The 24,615-nt window shown below is 43.5% G+C and overlaps 1 protein-coding gene across 1 annotated transcript in view; it reads right to left on the bottom strand.

The window, feature by feature from the left end:
* Window positions 1–978: 978 nt before the first annotated feature.
* The window catches only part of LOC144767989 (guanylate-binding protein 3-like), a 187,288-nt gene continuing 163,651 nt past the window's right edge, over window positions 979–24,615 (bottom strand). Inside the window, exons 10-11 of the mRNA XM_078651371.1 lie at window positions 10,853–11,046; window positions 979–3,389 (exon numbers count right to left, since the gene is read on the bottom strand). Of these exons, the coding sequence (XP_078507497.1) occupies window positions 3,174–3,389; window positions 10,853–11,046 (410 nt within the window). The 3' untranslated portion in view covers window positions 979–3,173. The remainder of the gene's footprint in view (window positions 3,390–10,852; window positions 11,047–24,615) is intronic.

Below are 24,615 nucleotides of genomic sequence, written 5' to 3'. Positions count from 1 at the left end.
CCTATGGTACCCCCATGCATTTCAAAGTACAACATGGCAGGCACTGCCCGGTGCCTGTCATGTTGTGCTTTGAAACGCCCAACATGCATTTTTGGCATTGCGACGGGCGGTGCTTTTAGCACCGCCCGCCGCAATGTTAAAAATGCGGGATGCACCCACCACTGTGGCGGGTGCATCCTAATTCCACGCACGGGACCTCCGACCCAGTGGCGGACGGTCCCTTCCTACAACAGTCCATCCGCCATCCTAATCGACCCCTAGGTTTGGTGCGGTTTGTGGCGTGGAATATCCTGAATCCATGGAAGAACCCAAATTTGTGAAGTATAAATTGATTTGTGGTAAAATCATCTGTCCTCCAGTTTTTTAATGGAGAGAATGCAAGGGGTTTTGGTGCAGAGAACCCCTGACACTATCCAAGTGCTTTTTAACTTGCCTTGCCCAGGACTGGAAGTAGAGTCAGAACTTTGCACTTCTTGGCCCAGGAACCCGGTCAGAAGCAATATCGCAATCGTTTGTCTTGGCCCAGAGCTTCAGTTCCCTGACTTTTCCCCGACAGGATTTTATAGGGGACCCGAATTGCATCCTTTGAAAGAGGCAGTATATCTAAAGATCCTTGAAGCTATAGGGGACGAATTAGAGGATGATTTTTCTTGAGTACCTGTTATATTGACTTCCTTTTTCATTGCTATCATTGAACTACAAGCTTTCAACAATATTTTCTTTTTTTAGTTTTGGACTTAGTGGAGGTGAACAAGTGTTGTTTGATATAAATATTTGCGTTTTTCTTTGAAAATTCCCTTTTGACTGATATATGCATTGGACACAAATTATAGACTATTTTGAAAAAGAACATTTTGTGCAACATTTTTAAGAGACAACACAATTAAGACCATTGTTGGTTTTTGGTTGTTAAATATGAAGGAAGAACATCAGGATATTCAAAGCCTCACGTCAAGAAAGAAGAAACGAAAACAGATGTCTATTTATTTAGCGGCAAGTTTAATTAGTGTTCTAGGAATTTGTGTTATAGCTTGGTTTTTACATGTAAAATATCCTGTGCACATGTTTGCATCTCCAACACCCACACCGTCTGAACATTACCATTTTACGTTGTCACCATTAGATGAAAGGCATAGACTCTCTTACAAGAATAATTCATTTATTTGAATGTTACATTACACTCACAGCATTACTAATATTTCTAATTGTTGAGTTTGCTGATTGTTAACAGCACACCAGGTTGTAGGGGGAACTCCTCTTATTTGAAAAGAGAATGGTTTACATGGCTTTATCGTAATCCACCCCTATTATGTTTATGTCTCGCCATGCCGAGTGCGGAGTTTCATTGCCTAAAACCCAATAACATAAGGAATATTGTAAAAGGTACATTGAAAGGAGTATACAGTAACCCATGCAGCAGTTGTCTATTCTTCTAGATACCTGCAGCTGTCATTCACACTGGGCTAGATGCGACATGCTAAATTCCATGAAAGGTCTTTCTGTAGGACAAATGGTTCAGTCCCGACCCTACACATCTTAAGGGGGTTCCATGTAAAGTTCTTTGGGGCATATTACCAACGATTAGCGATATTTATCGCTAACGATGCTTAGCAACTAATTTTTTAATGCTAAGCATCGCCGGAAATTATCGCCGAGATAACTTGCTATTTGCAAGGTTTATCTCATAAGTGATAAAAATCCTCGCGCTAACTGCCAAATGAGAGATTATCGCTGGAAAACCAACGATAATCTCTCGAAGTTTGCCATTAGCTTGATGATCGGGGCTCACAAACCTAGCCATAATATCCACCTTCCATAGGATATCATGGCTAAGTCAGGAAAATACCAGGTGTAAAAAAAGCAGCACTAACCGCGGTTAGCGCTGCTTTTTTATCACTAAGAGGGTTAGCGAAATCCTTGATAATAGGAGAAATGTCGCTTAACAACATTTCTCCTATTATTTTTCTCCGGAACGCCCCCTTTGCATCTCATTAGAGATGCAAGGGGAAGCGTAGAGAAAAAGGGTGCTAACATGCAAATTTGCGTGTTAGCACCCTGTTGCTGATAGGGAGATAATTTTATCTCCGCTTTCTTGATTTTTAAAGCCAAAAAAGCGGAGATAAATCCCTTGATAATATGCCCCTTTATTCCTACACATTGCATGGTTAACATCATGCCCCAACCTAGTGATATGCGAAGGAGCCCTGTTGCAGAGGAGCCATCTCCCATTCATCCATTCAATGAGACTCTTCTGCAGGACATATGGTTCACATTTCCCTCGCTAGTGATAGCATAAGGCGCACTCAACGAGAAGTCACTCTGTGGTCCAACCATGTATGTGCATGTTCCCTGTGAATATGGAAACTGCTGATCAGAAATATTCAGGCTAGTGCCCCTCCCTCACTTTGATTCCAGCTGAAAACAAATTAAACTAACTCCTAATCAGTAGACATTAATTCAGCACAAGGGGTGAAAAGGATAATCTGTTTATTCAGAAAGCTACAAAACACCCACAGCTACAACACCCCTCCGCAGGCAGGGATGTATGACGTTACAACGCATACTTTTACATCGCACGCCTTTACAACGCGGTATTTACAACGAATACCTTTACAACGCATAGTGCTTTTAGGCGCTGGATAGTGAATAGTTTAATTTACTATTACAACTCCAGTCCCCGTGGATAGTAGGGAAGGTGTTGGATAGTACATTAAACCTATTCCCTATCCTAGAGCGCCCCCAAGCGCAATGCGTTGTAATGGTTTGCGTTGTAAAAGTTGCGTCGTAAAGGCACTGCGTGGTAAAAGTTGCGTTGTAAAGGTTGTTTACCGCAGGCAGTGATTAGAGGGTATTCTGTGACCCCAGTGAAAACAAGGGAGACATTTATCACAAGAGTAGTAAGTGAGATTAGACAGATTTCTTCTCAGTCTTAATTCATCAATACTTTTGAGGTCCAGCGGTGTAGGCCGGGTGAGAAGTGTCCATTCACTGGCAGTATGGGGATCTCCAACATATTTCAGCTCCTCAGATTGGCCTAAAACCTTCACAGCAGAACTTCTCATCACATGTAGGCATGACAAGCAAGTCAGCATCAGGAAGGAATATCTGTTGATCTGAACTGGTCTAATAAAGAACACAATATTCGCTGAGTGCGTGCACAGTTGAGGTTAGATTTAAATAAAACGACTTAAAACGGATGCCCCAATACCAATTAATTTGCCAAAGCCTGGCAACACCGCAGTTGCGACTAATCCAAGTCCATCAACAACATTAGAAAGCAAGGAGGGCTTGTTTGTAGCATTCGCCAGCTCACGGTTCAAGCCTTTGATCTGAGAATCCAGGGACCTGGCCTTCTGCTCGAAGCCGCCCATCAACAGTTTCTCTTGTTCCTGAAAGGCAGTGGGTTAAACATAGTAAACAAATAGGCTTTCAGATTTCGAAGGTGACATAATGGGGAGCCCCAGATCAACTGTGCAAATCCAGAAGTAGCATCACACAACAAAAAACACTCAACATGGAAAGAGCAGGGAGACAGATGTACTTGGAAAAAGGAGCTATAAAAATACTTTACACAAGAAAAGGAGATTTACTGAAAAGTGCACAGTTACTTCAAGGCCACCATTCAGTAAAAGTAAATTGCAAAAGCATTAGCATTGGAAGGAAAATTCTACTTACCCAATATGCATCTGTCTTGGCATATAGAGCTGTAGAGTTATATGATATGCGTATATCACCATCTAGTGTTTAGTCCGGATGTTTTACTTTGTTTTTCTTTGATGAAGGCTTTCTAGTCACGCGGTAGGTCACTCCTCCTTTCAGTGATAGTGCACATGGGCATCGACTCCATTGTTAGATTGTTTTCCGCAGAGGGTGATAATGGAGTTAGTAGGAATAGTAAAAAGGAGATGTCCATGAATGCATGTATCTTAAGTATGATGTTACTGCAACAGGTATAGGTACCCGGGGAGGCGGGCGGTTCGCATATGACTCTAGAGCTCTATATGCCAAGAACAGATGCATACTGGGTAAGTAGCATTTTCCGTTCGAGGCCTATGAGCTGTAGATCATATGCTATGAATAGACTACAAAGCAGTTAACTCCCAAAGCGGTGGCTAACCTGTAGATGTTGCAGTGGTCTGAAATAGTGTATGTCAAACTGCTTGGACTACTCTAGCTTGCTGTGCAGCTAACACATCCACAGAGTAGGGTTTTGTGAATGTGTGAAGTGTAAACCGTGTTGCAGCTTTGCATATGTCATCTATGGGTATATTTCCTAAGAATGCCATAGAAGCCCCCAGTTTGCGTGTAGAGTGTGCTCTAGGGGGAACTGTTAATGTTTGTTTTGCTTTTGCATAGCATATTTGAATGCACTTGACTATCCATCTTGCAATACGTGATTTTGAAATAGGATTGACTTTGTGTGGTAGACCAAAAGCGACAAATAGCTGATTTGTGTTACTGCAAGGTTTTGTCCTTTCAATGTAATAATGCAATGCTCTCTTTACATCGAATGTGTGTAGGGCACGTTCTGCCACTGAATTCGGTTGAGGAAAAAACACAGGTACCTCAACAGATTGATTGATATGAAAGGCAGAAATGGCATTAGGAAGGAATTTGGGATTAGTCTGATGAACTACTTTGTTCTGATGCATTTGTAAAAAAGGTTCTTCTATAGTTAACGTCTGAAGCTCACCCACTCTTCTGAGTGATGCGATAGCAAATTGGAAAGCAACTTTCCATGTGAGAAATTGCAGTTCACATCTGTGCTGTGGTTCAAAGTGTGGACTCATTAGTCCTGTGAGAACGATGTTGAGATTCCACACTGGAGCAGGTGGACGTCTCAGGGGAATAACTCTTTTGAGTCCCTCCATAAACTCTTTAATGGCAGGCACTCCAAAAAGAGATAGATGCTATCTATTTTGCAGGTATGCAGCTATTGCACCTAGATGTAAATGTATGGACATGTATGCTAAATTACAACATTGTAAATGAAACAAATAGCATATCATGTTTTGTACAGAACCATTAAGCGGGTTGATGTGGTTGTTATTAGAGTAAATCACAAACGCTTCCTCTTTGCAGGCTCTTGTGGTAGGATGTCTAGCTTCCTTCCTTCATACAGCCTGGTAGTAGATTAAGATAGCCGAAATCTACAACTTCTGGTGCCAGATCTCCAAATTGAGTTGACTGGGGTCTGGATGTCTTATGTCTCCATGTCTCTGTGTGAGGAGATTAGGCGTAAGACGCCGTTTTTGAAAAGGAACTACTGACAGTTCCAGTAGTGTTGTAAACCAGGGTTGACGTGCCCACGTGGGAGCAACTAGGATTAGTGTCAAGGACGCTTGTTTGAGTTTCCGAACCAATAATGGAATGAGTGGGAGAGGCAGAAAAGAGTAAGTAAATATCCCTGACCAGTTCATCCGTAGTGCATTGCCTTTGGACAACGTGTGTTGATACCTGGACATAGTTTGGGCATTTTATATTTAGGTGTGTGGCGAACAGGTCTATGTCTGGGAGCCCCATATTTGAAAGAATAGGAGGAGAACTTGAGGGCGTAGTTCCCATTCGTTTATTTGCTGTGTCTGCTGACTTAAAAGATTTGTCATCTGATTGTCTACTCCTGGGAGGTTTTCGCTAGGAGATATATTTTGTGACGTATGGCCCACTTCCAGATGGTCTGTGCTAGCTGTGACAGCTGGAGAGAGTGAGTCCCCCCCTGTTTTTGAATGTAATACATGGCCGTCCTGTTGTCTGTACAAATTTGGACAGTCTTGCGTACTAGCTGAACTTGAAACGCTTTCACAGCCAGAAAAACGGCTAGCTGCTCTAGGTGATTTATATCAAGCTGTTTCTGCTGCAAGATCCACGTGCCCTGAATTGTGTGGGTTTGGAGATGCGCTCCCCAACTTGTCAGTGATGTATCTGCTGTCAGCACTATCTGTGGAACCGGGTCACAGAAGGACCACCATTTTAAAAGTTTTTGTGCGTTCCACGACTGCGGAGAGCCATGGGTGCGGCCGTCCACCAACACTAGATCTGATAACTGACCCTGAGCTTTGTTCCACTGACGTGCTAAGTATTCCTGTAAGGGACGCATTTGTAGTCTTGCGTAGGGGACTATGAAAATGCAAGATGCCATCATTCCCAGTAACTGCATGAACACTCAAGCTGGTAAAGAGTGCTGAGGCTGAAACTGAGACATCAGGGTTTGCATATTCCGGACTCTGGCTGGAGTTGGGTATGCTAAAGATTTTTGAGTGTCTATAGTAGCTCCTAGATGTGCTTGTGACATGGATGTTTGGAGATGGGATTTGGGCAGATTGACTGTGAATACTTGCTCGGGGAAATAGTTGCACAGTCTTATCTGTGCTTCGTAGACAGCTGTTGTGCGAGCTGGCTTTTATGAGCCAGTCAGAGCCAGTCATCTAAGTATGGGAAGACGTGAACATGTTGTCTTCTTAGATAGACTGCAACTAATGCCAAGCATTTTGTGAAAACCCTGGGTGCGGTTGTGACTCCGAATGGAAGGACTTTGAATTGATAATGTTGGCCTGCCACTACAAATCTGAGGTATTTGTGGTGTGCAGGGTGTATTGGAATATATAAGTAAGCATCCTTTAAATCCAGAGTGGATAGAAAGTCACCTTGCTGGAGGAGAGGAAGCACTTGCTGGAGTGTTACCATATGGAAATGGTCCGGCTGAATGTATAGATTAGCAGCCTGATTCATCAAAGACCCGTTTTGCGAGTCTTTAATAGCGATTCATAAGGAATCGCTATTAAGGACTTGCAAAACGGGATTCATGTAGGAATTGCAAAAAATATTGCGATTCCTACATGTTCCTTATTTGCGATTAGCAAATTGCTAATCGCAAATAAGGAATAACTCCCCATTCATTCCTATGGGCCTACAGGCCCATAGGAATGAATGGGGAGTTATTCCTTATTTGCGATTAGCAATTAGCTAATCGCAAATAAGGATGCGAATTCAAGGGTGCAGGGGTGTCCAAAGGACACCCTGTAGCACCCCTGAAATGTAATCTACATTGGTGTTGCGCACACACCTGTCCAAAGGACATGTGTGTGTGTAACATGCAACTTAGAAAAATGCATTTAAATGCATTTTTCTAAGTTTTTGCTATTTACCACGAGGTCTGACCTCGCGGTAAATAGCGGCCCAAAATTGCGATTTCGCAATTTTAAAATGATTCATGAATTGCATTTAAGGAATCTCAAATAGAGATTCCTTAAATGCAATTCTTCGCAAATGTGCGAATGCTTTAATAGCGAATTTTGCATTTGGGATGATTAATCCCAAATGCAAAAATTGCACTCGCAAAAGGCAAGATTCTGAGAATCTTGCCCTTTGCGAGTGCAATTTAGCTTGATGAATCAGGCTGAAAGTTCTCTGAGGACTAATATGGGCCTGAGACAGCCGTTCTTTTTGGGAACTAGAAAGTATAGGGAGTACACTGCTGTTCCCTGGTATGGTAAAGGGACTGGTTCTATTGCACCTTTTTGCAATAAAGAAAGAACCTCTTGCTTTCAAAGTGTGAGATGTTCTTGTGACATGGTAAGTGACCTTGGAGGAATGTTGGGTGGAGTATTTGTAATCCCCACGCAATAACTAGTAGGATCATTTGTAGTACCCATTTTTCTGATGTAATCGTATTCCAAATGGGTAGAAATTGAGCAAGACGTCCCCCGACAGGAATGAATTGATCAGGGGTATGGAAAAGAAGTCACTGTTTAGTGTTTGCAGTGGAAGTGCGTGTTGAGTTACCCCTGCCTCTTCCCTTGCTATGGTTTCCTCTATATATCCTCACTAAAACAACCTCTTGAAGAGGGCGATTGATTGTTGCCCTTGTAAGAGGAGGAGGGATTCTCTGTGGACACATTTTTGGTGAAAGGAACCACTGTTAGAAGGTGATTGTAAGGCCCCCATGGACGTGGCAACTTCTGTATTTTTTTTCATCTTTTCTAATGACACATCGACAGCTGGACCAACAAGATGTTCTTTATCGAAGGGTTGATGAAGAATAGAGGCTTGCAACACAGGCTTGAACACTGAAATCCTTGGCCAAGCATGTCTACGCAGCAGCACACTAGTGTTTACTGCCCGAGCTGCTGTGTCTGCCTGATCTAACGCACACCTGATAGACGTGTTAGTTATTAATTTACCTTCCTGAATAAGGTTACTGGCTTTAGTTTTATGCTCGTCAGGGAGGAATTCAATGAGCTTTTTGAGTTCATCATAAAGGACTCTATCATATCTTGCCAACAGTGCTTGTGCATTGGCAATGCGCCAATGATTAGCCACTTGTGAGGCTATCCTTTTGTCCCAAGCATCTATTAACTTGGACTCCTTATCAGGAGGAGGGGCATCACCTGTTGTCTGTGAATTAGCTCTCTTACGAGCATTAGACATGACCAGAGAGTCTAAGGGGAACTGTCCTTTGATGTACACAGGGTCATTAGGTGCAGATTTGTATTTCTTTTCTACCATGGGAGGGATAATCCTGGCTCTGAGAGGGTTTTTAAAGAGGTCCTCATTGTGCTTAAGCATCCCCTTTAACACTGGGGATGTTTGTGTGACCCTTTGAAATGAACTTAGGGCCTTATTTATGAAGGCCTTGCGCCGCCGGTGCGTCACTTTTTCCCATGTTAAAAATGACGCACCGGTGGCGCAAGGCCTTCATAAATGTGCCCCTTAGTGTTTCAAATAAAAAAATCCTCTTCTAAACTCTCCTTATGGAGTCGTACTCCATGATATTGTGCAGCTCTGTTAAGGAGCTCAATGTAGCCAATGTTATCATCTGGAGGAGAAGGTCTAGATGGATTTAAGTTGGGGTTATGTTCTGGTTGAGGGAGAGTAGAATGATCCCATGGATCAGGATCCTGTGGTGCATACTGTGGTGCATAGTCATCCATATCCCCATCCCCTGTATCATGTGGGTCAGGTGATGGTGGTGTGGGAGAATGTGTTGGTGTAATAAGTACATTTGGACCAATGGGTGAAGAAGGTGGAATATATGGTGGGGAAGGGTTAGTACCCACATTTTTCCTTTTTAGAGGCATGTGGTACTCGTCTTGTAAAGTTTGGCATGAATGTGTCCAGTTTTTGGATTAATCCCGATTTCCTTCTGTTTCGGATCCGAAGGTGGAATATCCTTCTGAGGCTCTTTAGTTACAGTACTCTCTTTAGATGCCGGCTTTGGCGTCGAAAGTTTTGGGTCCCAAGTTTTCAGCACCAAAGATTTAGGCTTATGCAACTGTGGTACTGAAACCAGAAGGTGTTTTGATTTCCACGGCAAAGGTATCGGGTCAGCACCGGCGTGGGGACAGGTTGAGCCAGAGTCAGAAAGCTCTTATTTTTGTTTTGGCACCAGGTCCGACGGCGGGGCGCTCAAAACCTCTTCTCGGTGCCGACCTTGGCCCGAAGGCAGAGGAGGGACGGGAGCCTTTTAATGGAGGAGGTGGTATGGGAAGGTAGGCTGTTACTGAGATGTGTTCCTCCCCCATTTCGGCTTCCTGCGATTGCGATTCTTCGTGTTCGGACTCACCTTCGAGGAGATCTGGTGCTGAGCCGCAATGTTGGTACATTTCGTGACGAGGGCCCCATGGTCACGGAGTGTTTTCTTTGACCGAAACGACTGACACACTTTGCAGTCCTTCTCGTCCTGTTCCGGGGAGTGGCAGAGGTTGCACACTTCGTGCAGGTCAGTGCTCAGTAACTTAGAGCGACAACCTGGACAGAACTTGAATGGAGTCCGTTCCATCGACTGCTACCGACCCTGGCGCAGGTAGACCCAACAGCCTTCCGCGAATCTTCCGATCGAAGGTTTTCGAATGTAGACGTTATTGGGAGAATAGGAAAACGTGATCGATAACAATACCGTTGAGGGTAGTGGATAGCGCATCGAAGGGGGCCTGAAGAAACGGTGCTGAACTGAAGTGTAAAAATCCACATCCGAACTCGATGGCGGTAAAAAATGATCTAACAATGGAGTTGATGCCCATGAGCACTATCACCGAAAGGAGGAATCACCTACCTCCTGACTAGAAAGACTTCTTTGAAGAAAACAAAGTGCAAACATCCGGACCCAACACTAGATGGCGATCTATGCATAGCATATGATCTACAGCTCATATACCTCGAACGTATGTATGTTGAGGACTGACATTTAAAGCATGGATGTTAACCCCTTGCATGCTGATGACGGCCCCCGTCCGTTATGCACCGCGGTGCTCGTGTGCTGATGACGGCTGGGGGCCGTCATGAACCCGCCCATTTGTGATTTTGCCGCACAGGCGCAGAATCACGGCCGCATGCAAGGGGTTAAGCCCTTAGCATTAGAAATATTTAAGGTGAGATAAGGTATTAGACGGATTGCAGTGAACTTAGATACTACAAGCATCAATAGTGATTTCTGGCATTAGAAGAATGGCTAGTGAGCCCTGGGTAGGCGGAGGACATCTGGCATTAGAAGAGTGTATGGTGAGTTCAGGTATTAAAAGGGTGGCTGGTAAGCCCTGGTAGTAGCAGGAGTTCTGATGATGGTGTGTGAAGGATTTATGGTGGATTTTAGCATGAGAGGCATAGTTGGTGAGCCCTAACATTAAAAGGGTGTACGCAGGTACAGGTATTTTAAAGATGACTATTAACCAATAGCCTTTAAAGCAAGTATAGCAAGGCCTGTGCATCTGAAATGTGACTAGTGAACCCGGGATGCATGGTGAGCTCCATCATTCGATGTTGAGTGAGCCCTGGGTGTAGAATGGTTAGATTAGCTGCTACCTAGATCAGGTGGTGTTTGCAATCACCCTGCCTTACAGAGTGGACTTGCCCATACCTTGAGTTTACTGGTCACCACCCTCTCATTCTCCTTCACTAGGTTCTTTCGGTCTTCTTCCATTTTAACTAACAGCTGCTGCACATGTTCCTCATAGCTACGCTTCTGGTCCTCCAATTTCTGCTGCTGCTCAGCCTGCTTCTCCTCCATCATATGTCTCATTCGCTCAGCTTCCTCTGCCCGAAGCCGCTGCCCTGAGGATGTAAAGGAAGAAAGTCAACCTGAAGCTAAAGAAAGCAAGTGAAGACAACAAGGACCCCCTGGGTAGTATATAGACTCCTAGGGCAGGGTAACAACTGGTGTGAGAAAAATCCCAGGACGTCTAAATGTACAGTGTGAACAATCGGGATAGATCAGTGGTCAAGAAGGAATAATCGAAGAATTAACAATGTTTATATAAAATAAATATTTTTAATGAGTATTTGTTTAAAAAAACATATAGTGTATGACCAAGGGGTCAAACCATATGATAAGGGTAAAAGATGCTTCAATTACATACAGTTCTAATAATCATACAACATAAAATTCATAATCAATACAGTGAAATTTATACACAAAAATACACGTAATGAATCAAATAGTAAAAAAAGGGAGCATAAAAACTCAAAGCAGTCACATTGTCTAATATAAAAGATCTAGCCTGTGAATGAAAGTAGGTCACCTTTAATGTTTATCATCAGTAGAGATACTTAAGATAAACTTGAGCTAAAGCCCAGAAACATAAGATAAGCACGACTTAGAAATCTACATGGCGCACTGTGGATGTGCATCTGTTAAACCTGCTGGAGCCCTTGCCCAAAGCCAATCTATCTTTTCCCAAATGCACACCTCCTTTTGGGATTAGCAGCTGAGCCTCCATCTACAGTGATTCTTCAGAGCAGACAGAAAATACGTGGCCCACAAAATACAGTATGCTCAGTACTATGATTATTAAAGACCTTCATCGGTTTTTCCCCTTCCTCCATACTGATGGAATATCCAGATCCTAAAAGAGACCATCACCTGATTAGTCATTCTGGGTTGCATACCGTCCATGGTCAACATGTTCAACCTTCATATGGAGCCCCTTTGGGCTTTACTCTCCGATAACATCAAATTCACCAATATGCTGACAATATACATCTTACATTAACCATAACTCATATAGACCAATAGTCTAACTTCAAGGTTTTCAGTTGAATTGTACGATGATCAGTGTTATGTTGATATATAATCGCACCAACATTAAAGCGGGGATAGCAGGATACGTATATGGACAGGACCGCACTGCCCCACTATGTTGTGGAAACATATAATATTTTACTTAGCATAAGCAAAAGCCATTTTGACTGTGGTGTCCATTTAGTTTCCTTCATAATTCTTTCGTACTCTGCTGTTTGCCTTTTCACTCTGCTTGTGTCATCTATTTTAGTTGACCTCCTGTCATGACTAAGCAATGTAGGTGCTGGGGGTTTCTAGCTGCCGGTGCACCTGGTTCTAAGATGTTATCTGTTGACTGTTTACTGCTGCCATAAGCATTTCTGCTACTCCTCTCTATTTGCTGACCAACTGGTTATCCATCTGCCCTTGTTTGCCGACAGCTATTTCTAAACGGATTCTTTCCATTTCTGTCCATATGCTTACATTGTGAAAACCAGTATATGAGTATGATGGTTTGGGAGTTCCTGGTACTACCTCCTGCAGCACTTGAGAGTGTTGTGTGGACGTGGTCCCACTCATGAGTGATTAATAAACTTGTTATTTTATTTCAGCTCCAGTGCCGATCTCTATTTTGTTGGTCTTTGGACCCGTGGACAAGAGGGTGAACCTGCACCAGTGGGTTCACTTTTGGGTACATTTCCACAATGTTGTTCAGTGGGTTCTAGAGATGTTACAGACGTAGGGTATTTTCAGCAGCATCGCACATTCACTAGATGGTGTGCGCGCTGGATGCAGTACAGCTTTTGACTTTCCTGAGTGCTACTGATCACTCCATGGAGATCCCACATGGGTGAATACTTTGTACATTGGTTGCAGTATTTATAGAAGCTCTCTGGTGACTTTGCATGTTACATTTCAGACTGATGTGTTCCTCTAGCAGTTGTTTGTGACTGTTTGTACAGATAATTAGTGATGTCCTTGATAATTCATCTGCATACAGTTCCCGGATCACAAACTAGACTGTTGCGAGTTGCCCAAATACTTAGACTTCCGCTCTCCTTGATTCTAAGTGCTTTAGATGGGTGGCATTGGTCCTGAAGATACCCTCCACTTGGAATTTCGGTGGAAATGCAGACCCCCCGTTCCCTGGTTACAGAATTACATGGAAGAAATATATGAATTAATATAATCCTCCAACACAAACTGTGCTACAAATTGTTGATAACCAGGGATATGATGCATTGCATTTCATAACACTCTGAGATAAATAACCCGACACCAACACTGCGTCGTCTGCACTTTTCCATTGTTTAGTTTGTACCTAGTATGGATATATCTTATATGGAGAGCAATATAATTTCTACCAAGGAGTAAATTATTGGGCCTTGACTAATGTTTGTATGATTATGTAACAACATTACACTAATTATTATACAATTCTACTGAATACCTTAAAGATAGACCACAGATGCTCTTGGAATGAGTCACACAGAAAACTGTTTTTTTTATCATATATGACGATAAATACCTTGACTTGAAACTCTGCTCTGCTTCACGCATTTAGTGTCTCCCACTTCCTGCCCTCGTTCAGACCTGGCTGTCCAGCACCAACCAGAAGCTCAACCCAACTAAGCTAGAATTCCATTTATTTTCCAAGAACAAGGAACAACTAGTTTATTCAATAACATGGCAAATTCAAAGCCCACGTTTCACCCAAAACCAAGGCACCTGAATTCACCCACACACCAACCTCACCTTGCAAGAACGGCCTGGTAACAGTTCTCGTTACTAAAAAAAGTGAAATTGTTCCTTTCATAAATTTACTTCGGACTTTCTGTTCAAGCCTTTGTACTTTTGCACGTGGATGGTAATAAAACTCTTGTACATGACCTCCTAAACTCTACACTGGCATCCTAAAGGGGATTCTACATGGTGTACCACATCTTGTGCAAGTCATGAAGAAAGAAGACTACATCACTTGACGCAGCTCCACTGGCTCATCTTGTCGGTTCGCATCATCTTCAAAACCAACTGCATCATCTTCAAAACCAACTGCATCAGCTTCAAAACCAACTGCATCATCAACAAAGCCAATACAACCAACCCCATCTATAATTGTTTTTAAGTCATCATTACATTTGATAACAAACATAGCATACAAACAGTTGCCGTCAAATTCATACAAAAGTGAGCAACAATTTCATCATTCCATACTTGCAGATAGCCGGTACATACAGGAAAACTGCATAACACAAAACATATTTAGTTCATATGCATATTTTTTATGTCAATAAAACATCCAGTTTGCATGTTTTGAATCTATATAGTCACCAGATTAATTTTAACGATGTTTTCTATCCATCAATTGATAAGGAGGAGGATATTTTTAGGAGTAAGAGACCATGTCCAGGAGATACAAACGCAAACAGGACCAAATGATCTACAACCCTGATGTAAGAGGGCGTGTTAAGGCATAGACATGCAGTGCGTCATTACAAAACAGTAATACTTTTATCCAGTCTTTCATTGGTAATCCACGCCTCAAATGTACGTCAACTCATCTCTATACGAGGAGGAGGATGTATGTCGTTACAACGCATGCTATTACAACGCATGCCTTTACGACGCAAGTTTTACAACGCAAGTCGTTACAGCGACTTGCGTTGGGGGCGCTGGATAGTGAATAGTTTAATTTACTATTCCAACTCCAGTCCCCGTGGATAGTAGGGAAGGTGTTGGATAGTAAATAAAAACTATTCCCTATCCTAGAGCGCCCCCCACCGCAATTCGTTGTAAATGTTGCGTTGTAATGGTTGCGTCGTAAAGGCACCTCGTTGTAAAAGTTGCGTTGTAAACGCTGTTCAAAAAAAGGTGGGACGCTGTCAGTGCGCCTCCTGAGATCAGCCCTCTGGAGGGGGTAAAGACGGTCCTATGGACCCCCCATACATGCCTTTGCAGGCGGGTGCCGACACTGACTGCACTAGCCTGCAAGGGGATCTCTATTCCCCATTAAAAGTGCAGGCGGGTTTCCACCTGTACTGTGAAACACAAAGACGTGTTTCCTATTTGCGCCAAGAGCATCTTTTTAATTGCAATGAAGGAAAACACGCGGCATGAGTAAAGTGGCCCCTGGACTTTCACTGTCAAGTGTTGAACGAAGTTCAGGCATCAATGGGTGGGAAAGCCAAACAATGTAAAATTAGGGCAAGGCCCTAGTTTGCGCAACACAGGGGACAGAGTCGTATATATCAGGGCTAAGACTGTAACGGTGGGGTTAGCGCTAGAAATGTGGAGTATCGAGCTTGCAAAGATTTTTTCAGTGTCCAATAGAGACTGATGTCTAGTGGTGAGGTTCCTCCTCTGTGTTTAAATGAGTCTAGTGTTAAGAATCACTCCTCTGTGAACAAGTCCTCAAGTGTCTGAAGGCAGAGAGAGTTTAATTGTAGTTGCGCATTTGGCTCGAAAGATATAGGAATTTTAGGTTTGGCTCCGGTTTGCAACCATGGGGAAAACATGTCAACTATTTTCATCATACTCAATATTGAGTACCAGACACGTGAGGATAGCGACAATGGTGGAGAGTGGGGTCTATGCCACCATGTCGAGTTCGATCTCATATGATGGCAGCTTCTTGTAGCGGCATATCCAGTAGACGAGGGATTTAATCTGAGCCACTAGATATTACCATTCCTCAGGTAGAAAGGTGAGCACCACCCCGAGGCACCCCATCTTATGGGAGCATCAGCATTTCCCAAATTACTCTAGGCTATAGTCTGTGGTAAATAAATAATTAATTACCGGTACTATTTTTCAATACAATCAATAAAACAGGTAGCTCAATAAATAAGAGTCAGGATTCGAGGTATCTTGAGTCGACAGGCTTTAATCAGGCATAAAGGACAGGAACAGGACAGCCTGTACGGGAATAGAATGAAGGCAGCTGCCGGGGGCAGGATCTGGGCATTAGCGTAACTTTTAATATGGGTGCACAGTATATATACTTAAACAAATACATTACATTCAATACAGTAGGCGTAGCAGTAGGCGTGACTCGTAGCAGTCGCGAAAGATAAGGGCAAAATGATGTAACAAGAAGGCGTGTACAGGGCGTATACATAGACATGTGATGTAAACGTAACAGAAATGTCATAAACGGGGCGGAGACATGGCGGGGGCTACCTGAGCAGCTGGGACCTCTAACCTAGTGGTACGCGCAAACGGGCAATGACGTGTTACCAGGGAGAACTGGGGGCTATGACTTCTGCGCTAGAAGAGGAGACTAAAGTCTGGAGTGTCAGAGCGACATGTACCCAAGGCATATCTAGTATCTGGTGTTTAGAGTACATGTTGATAGAATCCAAAAGTTATCAGGGCAAAGGCTAATAGACACTAAGACTGGTGCATGCATAATTCTACATGTATTGCGTGTGCGAGGAATAGTCTATGAATATTAATACAGTATTTCTCTTACATGGAGACATAAAGGCTAGACCATGACGGAAACTATTGATGCGATTCAGTAGTTTAGGAATGCAGAGAAGGAGGGCTGGACTGATAACTAGAAACATAACATATTCTTGGCAGACTGGGAGGCAGAGCCAGGCCGGGCCGGGCACTGCGAGGCATAAAGTAAGCGAAGGGTCAGGGATGCAGGTGGGGGCTGTATCGCTCCTCGGAGAGGGTTCAGGAGACAGGAGCTGAATCTGAGTCCGGGCCCTTTTGAGGCCTAGAAACAGGGACAATTCAATGAATTAACGTGCACACTGTGAAATGTGGCAACGTAGGTTTACATAGGCCTTATATTCGTTGTTTTCACGATGACTGGAAACTGGCATACTAGAGATGGACACAACTATAATTGCGTCTTTAATCGATCAGAGGGGAATACATGCATATCGATCATGCACATATAACATAAGATGGGGAACACGTAGGCACATACAACATGGCAAAATTTACTTTTCCACATTCCCTCCTTGTGCCCTACGTTTCCATCAGGAAACATCAATATTCATGATACCATCTATCATTTCATATAGCATCATTTGCTCGTCTCGAATTGTCTTGGAACGGGATTTAGGACTAGGAATACAAGAGGTAGCACACATGCCGCAAATCGCAGGGCCACATTGTATACAGAGGCAGCAACTGAATATGATCATTACTGCAATACCTAGGAATGACAATACTTTCCATCCCCAGGCAGATATAATACTCCAGAGCCAACCGGACCATGTCCAGGTGCCTGGATTCTGGTGTAACTGATGGGCAATTTTATGAAGTCTGGTTATAGCTGAATAAACAGACGGCGCGTTATTAGGAATGAAAATGCAGCAACTAGATCCGATGACTCTACATGCTCCTCCTCTATCGGCCAGTATGACGTCAAGAACGAGACGATTTTGGAGCACGACAAATCTCATAGCAGATTGCTCTTCAGTTAAGTTACCTAGAGCAGAAGTAGTCTCATTCACTACTGCTTCAAGGGTTCTGGTTAACCTACGTATTAACTTACTATTCTGGACAGGTCCTATAAAGAAGAAGAAACCTTTATTGAAGTCTTGATACTGTTCTAGAGTAGGTTCAGTTTGATCGACAATTGGGGACTCGATCTCCCTTCTATGTCTGACGGGTACTAGATGTGTGTTTCTGTGATAATCAGATGGGGCTAGAAAAACTGGTGGCAGCAGGAAGGCAATGTCACATGTTCCATCCCAATCGAGGGGCAGACGAACATATGCGGTCTGACCACAAACAAAATAAGAATGACGTGAGGCTTTGAAAATAGATTTCCCACTGTCACTATACTCGACAATAGTAGTACAATCACTATGTCCTACATGTGCGGAACCATTCTTTCTGACACATAATTCGCCTTTGACTGGTAGTACTGAAATAGCGGGCAGATCTGGAGTAGTATCAGACTGAACATTCAGGACCATGAAATTCGAAGAATAATTACCTAAATCATATACTTCATTTTCTAGATCTAACCCTGTTCTATGGGAGAGACCTTGCTTGTCTGGAAAACATGTTCTATTCAGAAGGGACATATCATTGGAGGATGACGTTAACGTGGACCATGCTCCACACGAACCATTATGTGAAAACGGATAAGGAAAGAGTGGCAGAACTCCCTTCGGTGTCTGGAAAGGGGGGAGTCGACCACACACCCAACAATTAGTGGCATTGCTGGTCTGGTGTGAATAGTGTAACATTCTAATGAATGTGTTATTTCGCATAGCAAGACGATAGGATAGCTCGTGAGGAGGCAGATCACTAAATGTGTGCTCTACTGTAGCATTAGAAAACATATGTACATGTGAAATTGGAAAACATAAATGTAAAGCATAACTTGTGCAGGTAACCATAAGACTCAAAAATAATAAGAAACTTAGAACAATAATACATCTTTTAGAGTTTTGACTAACTCTCTCACTATGGGGGTCTATCTCATACATGTCAGGAACCTGTCTAACCGTTTCACCCGAGAGGGACTTAGACAATTAAACTGGCTGACTTATTTTACTAGACCGAAGTTTCTCTTTATACTCCTGTTGCGGAGTTTTCTCTAACAGGGGAACTTTGAGTTCAGAGTCTGTTTTTAGGCAGTCTTTAGGAATAAGGCAGTCCTCAGCAAAAGTCTTTTCTCGTAATCCATGGAATTTCTTTATGTGGCTCAGATGGACCCACCCCTTCCTGCCCTCGAGTTTTACGGCGGTCCTTGTTGTAAGCAAGATCATGCGAGGCTCCTTCCAGCGGGGCTCCAGCGGACTTGAACGATCAAAATTTCGGACGAACACGAGATCACCGGGAACGACTTCATGCGGTTTCACCTCGGTGTTGTCTGGAAATGCGGCGGCAACCTGTGAACGACAAGAGTGTAGGGCAGACATCAAGGAAGCTAGGTAATCTGTCAGCATATTACTGGAAACATCTGTAATACTGCGGGGTCTAGGTGTACCCCACATGTTTGGGGGGCGGCCGAATACGACCTCATACGGGGACAGACCTGATCTGGAATGTGCAACCATCCTCATATAAAATAAAGCAACTGGCAGGGCAACTAGCCAGTCTACACCTTTTTCTTTACATACTTTTGCAATGCGTATTTTCAGAGTCTGATTATGTCTCTCTACGAGACCGGCTGCTTCAGGATGGCGCACACAATGGAACTTCCACTGGTACCCTAACAGAAGGGAAACATGTTTCATAAGCTCAGATGAGAATGGCTGGCCGTTATCTGAATACACGACCCTAGGGAGTCCATAGCGGGGAAAGAATTCACGAACCAACTGCCTGGCAGTGGTCGCGGCTGTGTAATCTGGAACTGGATATGCTTCTGTCCACCTGGACAAAGCGCATACAACTACGAGGACATACTTGAAACCTCGACATCGCTCCATCTGAATATAATCCATCTGGAGGACTTCAAAAGGGTGGTCAGGAGGTTGGAATCCACCTTGTTCCACCGGAACACTTTTACCTGGATTGAACAGACAACATATCATACAGGTACGGACTTTCTGCTTGGCTGCAGCTCGTAAGTGCTTGTTGAACCAAAGGTTCTGAATACTGTCTAACATAGCTTTTTCTCCTAGATGTGCTGGACTATGTGCGGTATTAATAATGACTTGAACCATAGAGTCGGGGAGAAACCACGTGGCTTTCCCCTTCGTCAACCATCCTTGATCTGTCTGGACCCCTCCTTGTTCGGACCATTTCTTGATTTCTTCGGGAGTAGCATGTAACTGTATGTCTATGACATCTTGTGTAGGGTCCTTGACTGTCATACAGGTAGTCGGATCTGGAGTGAGTGTCTGTGTCGTGTTAACTGGAATGTCTGGGGTCTGAGCTGTAAGCTTGGCTGTTCGATCTGCTAGATCGTTACCTTGGGAAATGATGTCAGTAACTTTCGTATGTGCCTTGCACTTCATGATAGCGATAGCTGTCGGTAAATGTATTGCATCTAAAAGAGCTTGGATGAGGAGACCATGCTGAATCTTGGTTCCATGAGAAGTCATGAAACCTCTCTCCTGCCAGAGCACTCCAAAGTTGTGTACGACTCCGAATGCGTAACGTGAATCTGTATATATGTTTACTTTCAGGTTCTTGGCACGTATGCAGGCTTGGGTCAGAGCAACTAGCTCTGCTGCTTGAGCAGACAGGGTGTCAATACGATGTGTTTCTATAACTTCAGTTTCAGTAGTCACTGCATACGCGGCTACTAGTTCTCCTGTACTTGTTCTCATACATGAACCATCCACATAAAGTGTCAGGTCGGGATTAGGTAATGCAATGTCTGTCAGGTCTTGTCTTGGCTTTGTCATAGTGTTAACAACTTCCACACAGTCATGTGTGGCAGGATTTGAAGTAACTGACGGTAACAGTGTAGCAGGATTTAGAATGTTGCAGCGTCTGATTTCTATGTGTGGCTGGAACAGTGTCAGTTCATAACCTGTTAAACGTGCAATTGTCAAGTGCTGAGTCTGTGTTCGGTTTAAAAGAACTTCCACGGAGTGTGGAACTTGTACTGTCAGGGAGTGTCCTAACACTATGGAATCACTTTGTCTGATAGCTAGAGCTGTGGCTGCAACTGACTTGAGGCACGCAGGCAGAGCCTGGGCCACTGGATCTAATGTGCTCGAGAAATAAGCACAGGGCTTGTACTGTCCTGCTTGATCTTGTGTGAGAACAGATAATGCAGTACCATCACGTTCTGTGACAAAAAGTGTAAAAGGCTTACTGTAGTTCGGTGTTGCTAGAACAGGTGCTTGACATAAGGCTTTCTTTAACTCATTAAAAACAAGTGTATGTTCCTGGGTCCAAGGGAGGACAGTCGATACGGCTGCCTCCTGTGTCGTTAACTGTATCAGTGGCTTGGCTAGAAATGCATACTGAGGAATCCATTGTCTGCAGTAAGAAGTAAGGCCAATAAAAGCTCGTACCTCCTTCTGTGTCTTGGGCTGTGGAAGACTCGCTATTAACTGGATACGGTCTGGTGTCAACTGCCTACCCCACTTGGACAGTAAGTGTCCTAAGTATACCACTTGCTGGACACAGAATTGTAATTTGGAAGGGGACACCTTGTGCCCCTGCTCGGCCAGAAAATACAGAACCGTGAGTGACGCACGTTCGCAGTCACGTTCAGAACGGGCTGTGATCAGTAGATCATCGACATACTGGAGCAGGGCAGTGTCAGTTGGCATGTGAATATTGTCTAGTTGTCTCTTAAGTGCTTGACTGTAAATACTAGGACTTTCTGTGAAACCTTGAGGAGCTCGTGTGAATTTATAGCTTCTTCCATTTAAACAAAAACCGAAAAGGTACTGGCTGTCTGGATGAATGGGGACACTGAAAAATGCGTTCTTGAGATCGATAACTGTGAAGAATGTAGCTTCAGAATCAATGGCTGTCAATAGGGAAGAAATATCTGGGACTACTGGGTACTGGGGTATGATACATTTATTAAGCTCTCGAAGGTCAATCACTAATCGATATACTGGAGGTGCATTTGGATCAGTACGTTTCAGAACTGGAATGATAGGAGAATTACATACATTGGAGTCAGTTTCTACAACCACTCCTTGAGCAATGAGCTCGTCAATAATTTTGGATAAGGCTGCTACAGCCTCAGGTGGCAATCTGTACTGTCTGATTCGTGGCAAAACTATACCTTGCTTGAGAGTCACACGATGGGGTGTGATATGCATACAACCTACATCAGTTGGACCTTGCGCCCATAAATGCTGTGGTACATTCAATAATCTTGGATCAAAATCACTTAATACATAATGACCTTTAAAGTCTCTCAGGAACAAACGGACCCCTTCTGGGGAGCAGCAAATTACTGCACCTAATTCTTTTAATGACTTAGGGCCAGATGTAGGTAGCCAAATACCGGTCGGTAACGGCCGAATTCGGCCGTTACCGACCGGTATTTGGCTACCGAGATGTAGGAGGACAGAAACTGGGCAAATCGGTAATTTTACCGATTCTGTAAATATACCGGTCGGTAAATTTACCGACCGGTATTTTTACAGAATCGGTAAAATTGATATGTAGGTGGGACTCTTATGAGTCCCACAAGGCCTAAGAAATCGGTATTTTACCATCAAATTCAATTTGATGGTGAAATACCGATTGAGGTGTGCATGCACATGTGTGCATGCACACCTGTGCCATATGACAGGCAGACCTGCCCTTAGGGCAGGTATGCCTGCCACATGGCCCCCGTACCTTTTTTGGGGGTGCTAGAGGGTGTCAAAGTGACACCCCCTGCACCCTTGTCAAAATCGGTATTTACCGATTCGGTAAATACCGACCGGTAATGCCCCATTCATTCCTATGGGCTTCAAAGCCCATAGGAATGAATGGAGCATTACCGGTCGGTATTTACCGAATCGGTAAATACCGACTTTTAAAGATTCGGTAAATCCACATCTGGATTTACCTACATCTCGGTACTTCTATTTTACCGATTCATAAATACCGAATCGGTAAAATTCGGTATTTATGAGTCGGTAAAATAGATTTACCTACATCTGGCCCTAGATGCCTAACAAATTTTCTGGACATGACTTCGTAAGTAACAAATCAGTAGTTCGGGACAATGGACCAACTTCTAGAGTAACTGGTTTCGAAATTTCATTAACAATCGGCTTTCCTGAAAATCCAAGGGAAACATTTTTAGAGCCTGAGAGCGGAGCCCCTGGAACCTCGTCATGACTGATAGTAGTCCTACTTGCCCCTGTATCAATCAAAAACTTTCTGTCTTTCCCTAATACTTGACTGTGTACATAGGGACCCTCTTGATCTACAGGTATCTCGATGAGAGGCAAGCCTACCTCCCTCTCTAGGCTGTTTCATGAATACTGTTGATACTCTGGATACTCTGACTGAGCATACTGGTACATCTGCTGTGTAACATGCTGTGTTGCAGCGATAGGCTGCGGTGCTGGAACTGTCTGTTGTGCATTCTGGGGTGGCTGAGAAGTCTGTGAAACTTGTTCTTGTCTAGGCGGACGTGGTCTTTCTTTAGTCTTACCAGTAGCTATGTTGTGTTTCAGAACTGCACACTCGTTTATAAAATGACCTGGCTGTTTACAGTAATTGCAAGTCCCTTTAACGGGAGCTGCAGGATGACTGGCTTGATTCGGACCCTTCTTCTGACTGTCTTGTGGAACAGATTGTGCAACTAATACTTTCATTTTCGTGTCTTTCATACGTCTCCTTTCGTGTTCTTGCTCTTCCCTGATTCTATTCTGGTAATACTGGAGCATTTGTAACATTTGTGACGGAGTATTAGCTTGCCAACTACTTTCGACTTTCAATACTTGATTTTTAACTTGTGGACTTGAATTCTCGACTAGTTTGGTAACAAAAAGATGAGGGTACGATTCACTACTCGTTTTCAGACCACTGTTGATAATAAAACATTTTTCAAATCTAGAATAAAAATCACTAGTGTCTTCATCCTGTTTCTGTTTACAAGCTGAGATTGCATCCCAATCTTCCTTTTTCGTGGCTAGTAACCTTGGCAAAACTTGTATCAATAACTCGGGCAATTCTTTAACTTTACCCCCAAGACCGGTACCTGGTACTCGGGAAGTATCTTCAGCTTCTAGAGCTGTCCAATCTATCTTTTTCTCTCCCACCTCCCATTCTTTTTCCTTGAGTTTTTCATATACCCCTGCGGGCAACAGGACCTTTAACATTTTAATGATATCAGGATACGTGTATTCTCCCATACGGAGCATGTCTTTTAATTCTCGATGGAACCCTGCTGGATCTTTGTCGTGACAGGGAATTAACTTTTTCATCTCTAAGAGTTCCATCTTTGTGATAGGGGTGTAAACAAATACTCGTTCTAGATCACCACCCGCTGTCCTAACTGGGTGTACTTCTCGTAACGGATGCTGTCTATCTATGTAAAATGATTTACTTTCTGGAGGTGGCGCTGTTCTAGAATGATACTAATTAAATCAGTACCTAGACCTCTCCATCTATACTGGAGTAACTCGTTCAGAATATCATGTAACGGACCTGGATCAGAATGCTGTCCCTCATATAGTGTGATGAGGTGCTGGATCATATACATACCCACCAGTCGCTGCTCGGCTGGGGGCAGTTTCAGAAACATTTGTGCCACTATTTCGTCTGGAAAAGTGGTAGAATCAGTAGTCCATCGGACCGCTGATCGGGCTAGTTCTTGTTCATGCATGGTACTAAGTTCACTATAACCGATTCGTGATTTCAGAATGTGATCGGTAACTTGTAATACTTGCTCAAGAGAACCTTGTTCTGGTGCTGGAGGAGGGAAAACTTTCTTGTGTTCTAGGCGTGAATGTCGGTCGGGAAGTCTAGTTCTACCTACATACGCTATTCTGGAGGGATTCTCGTCGTCTACCTCTTCAGTAGAAGAGTTGTCTTCTTTCTCGGTTACTTGTGCTGCTTCTCGTTTCTCGTGTAACTTTATTATTTCCCTACGGATCTTCTTGTACATACTCTCTATACAGTTCTGTGTCTTGTGTCTTCCCTCGGCTATATGGTCACTCCACCTGGTCAGGACTTTCATTTCTTCCGGATCTTTATCCGGATAATCTTGTTCTCTTATTAAACAA

Source organism: Lissotriton helveticus, chromosome 7 (genome assembly GCF_964261635.1).
Source record: "Lissotriton helveticus chromosome 7, aLisHel1.1, whole genome shotgun sequence".
NCBI lineage: Eukaryota > Metazoa > Chordata > Amphibia > Caudata > Salamandridae > Lissotriton > Lissotriton helveticus.
This window is presented reverse-complemented; position numbering and strand designations above follow the sequence as displayed.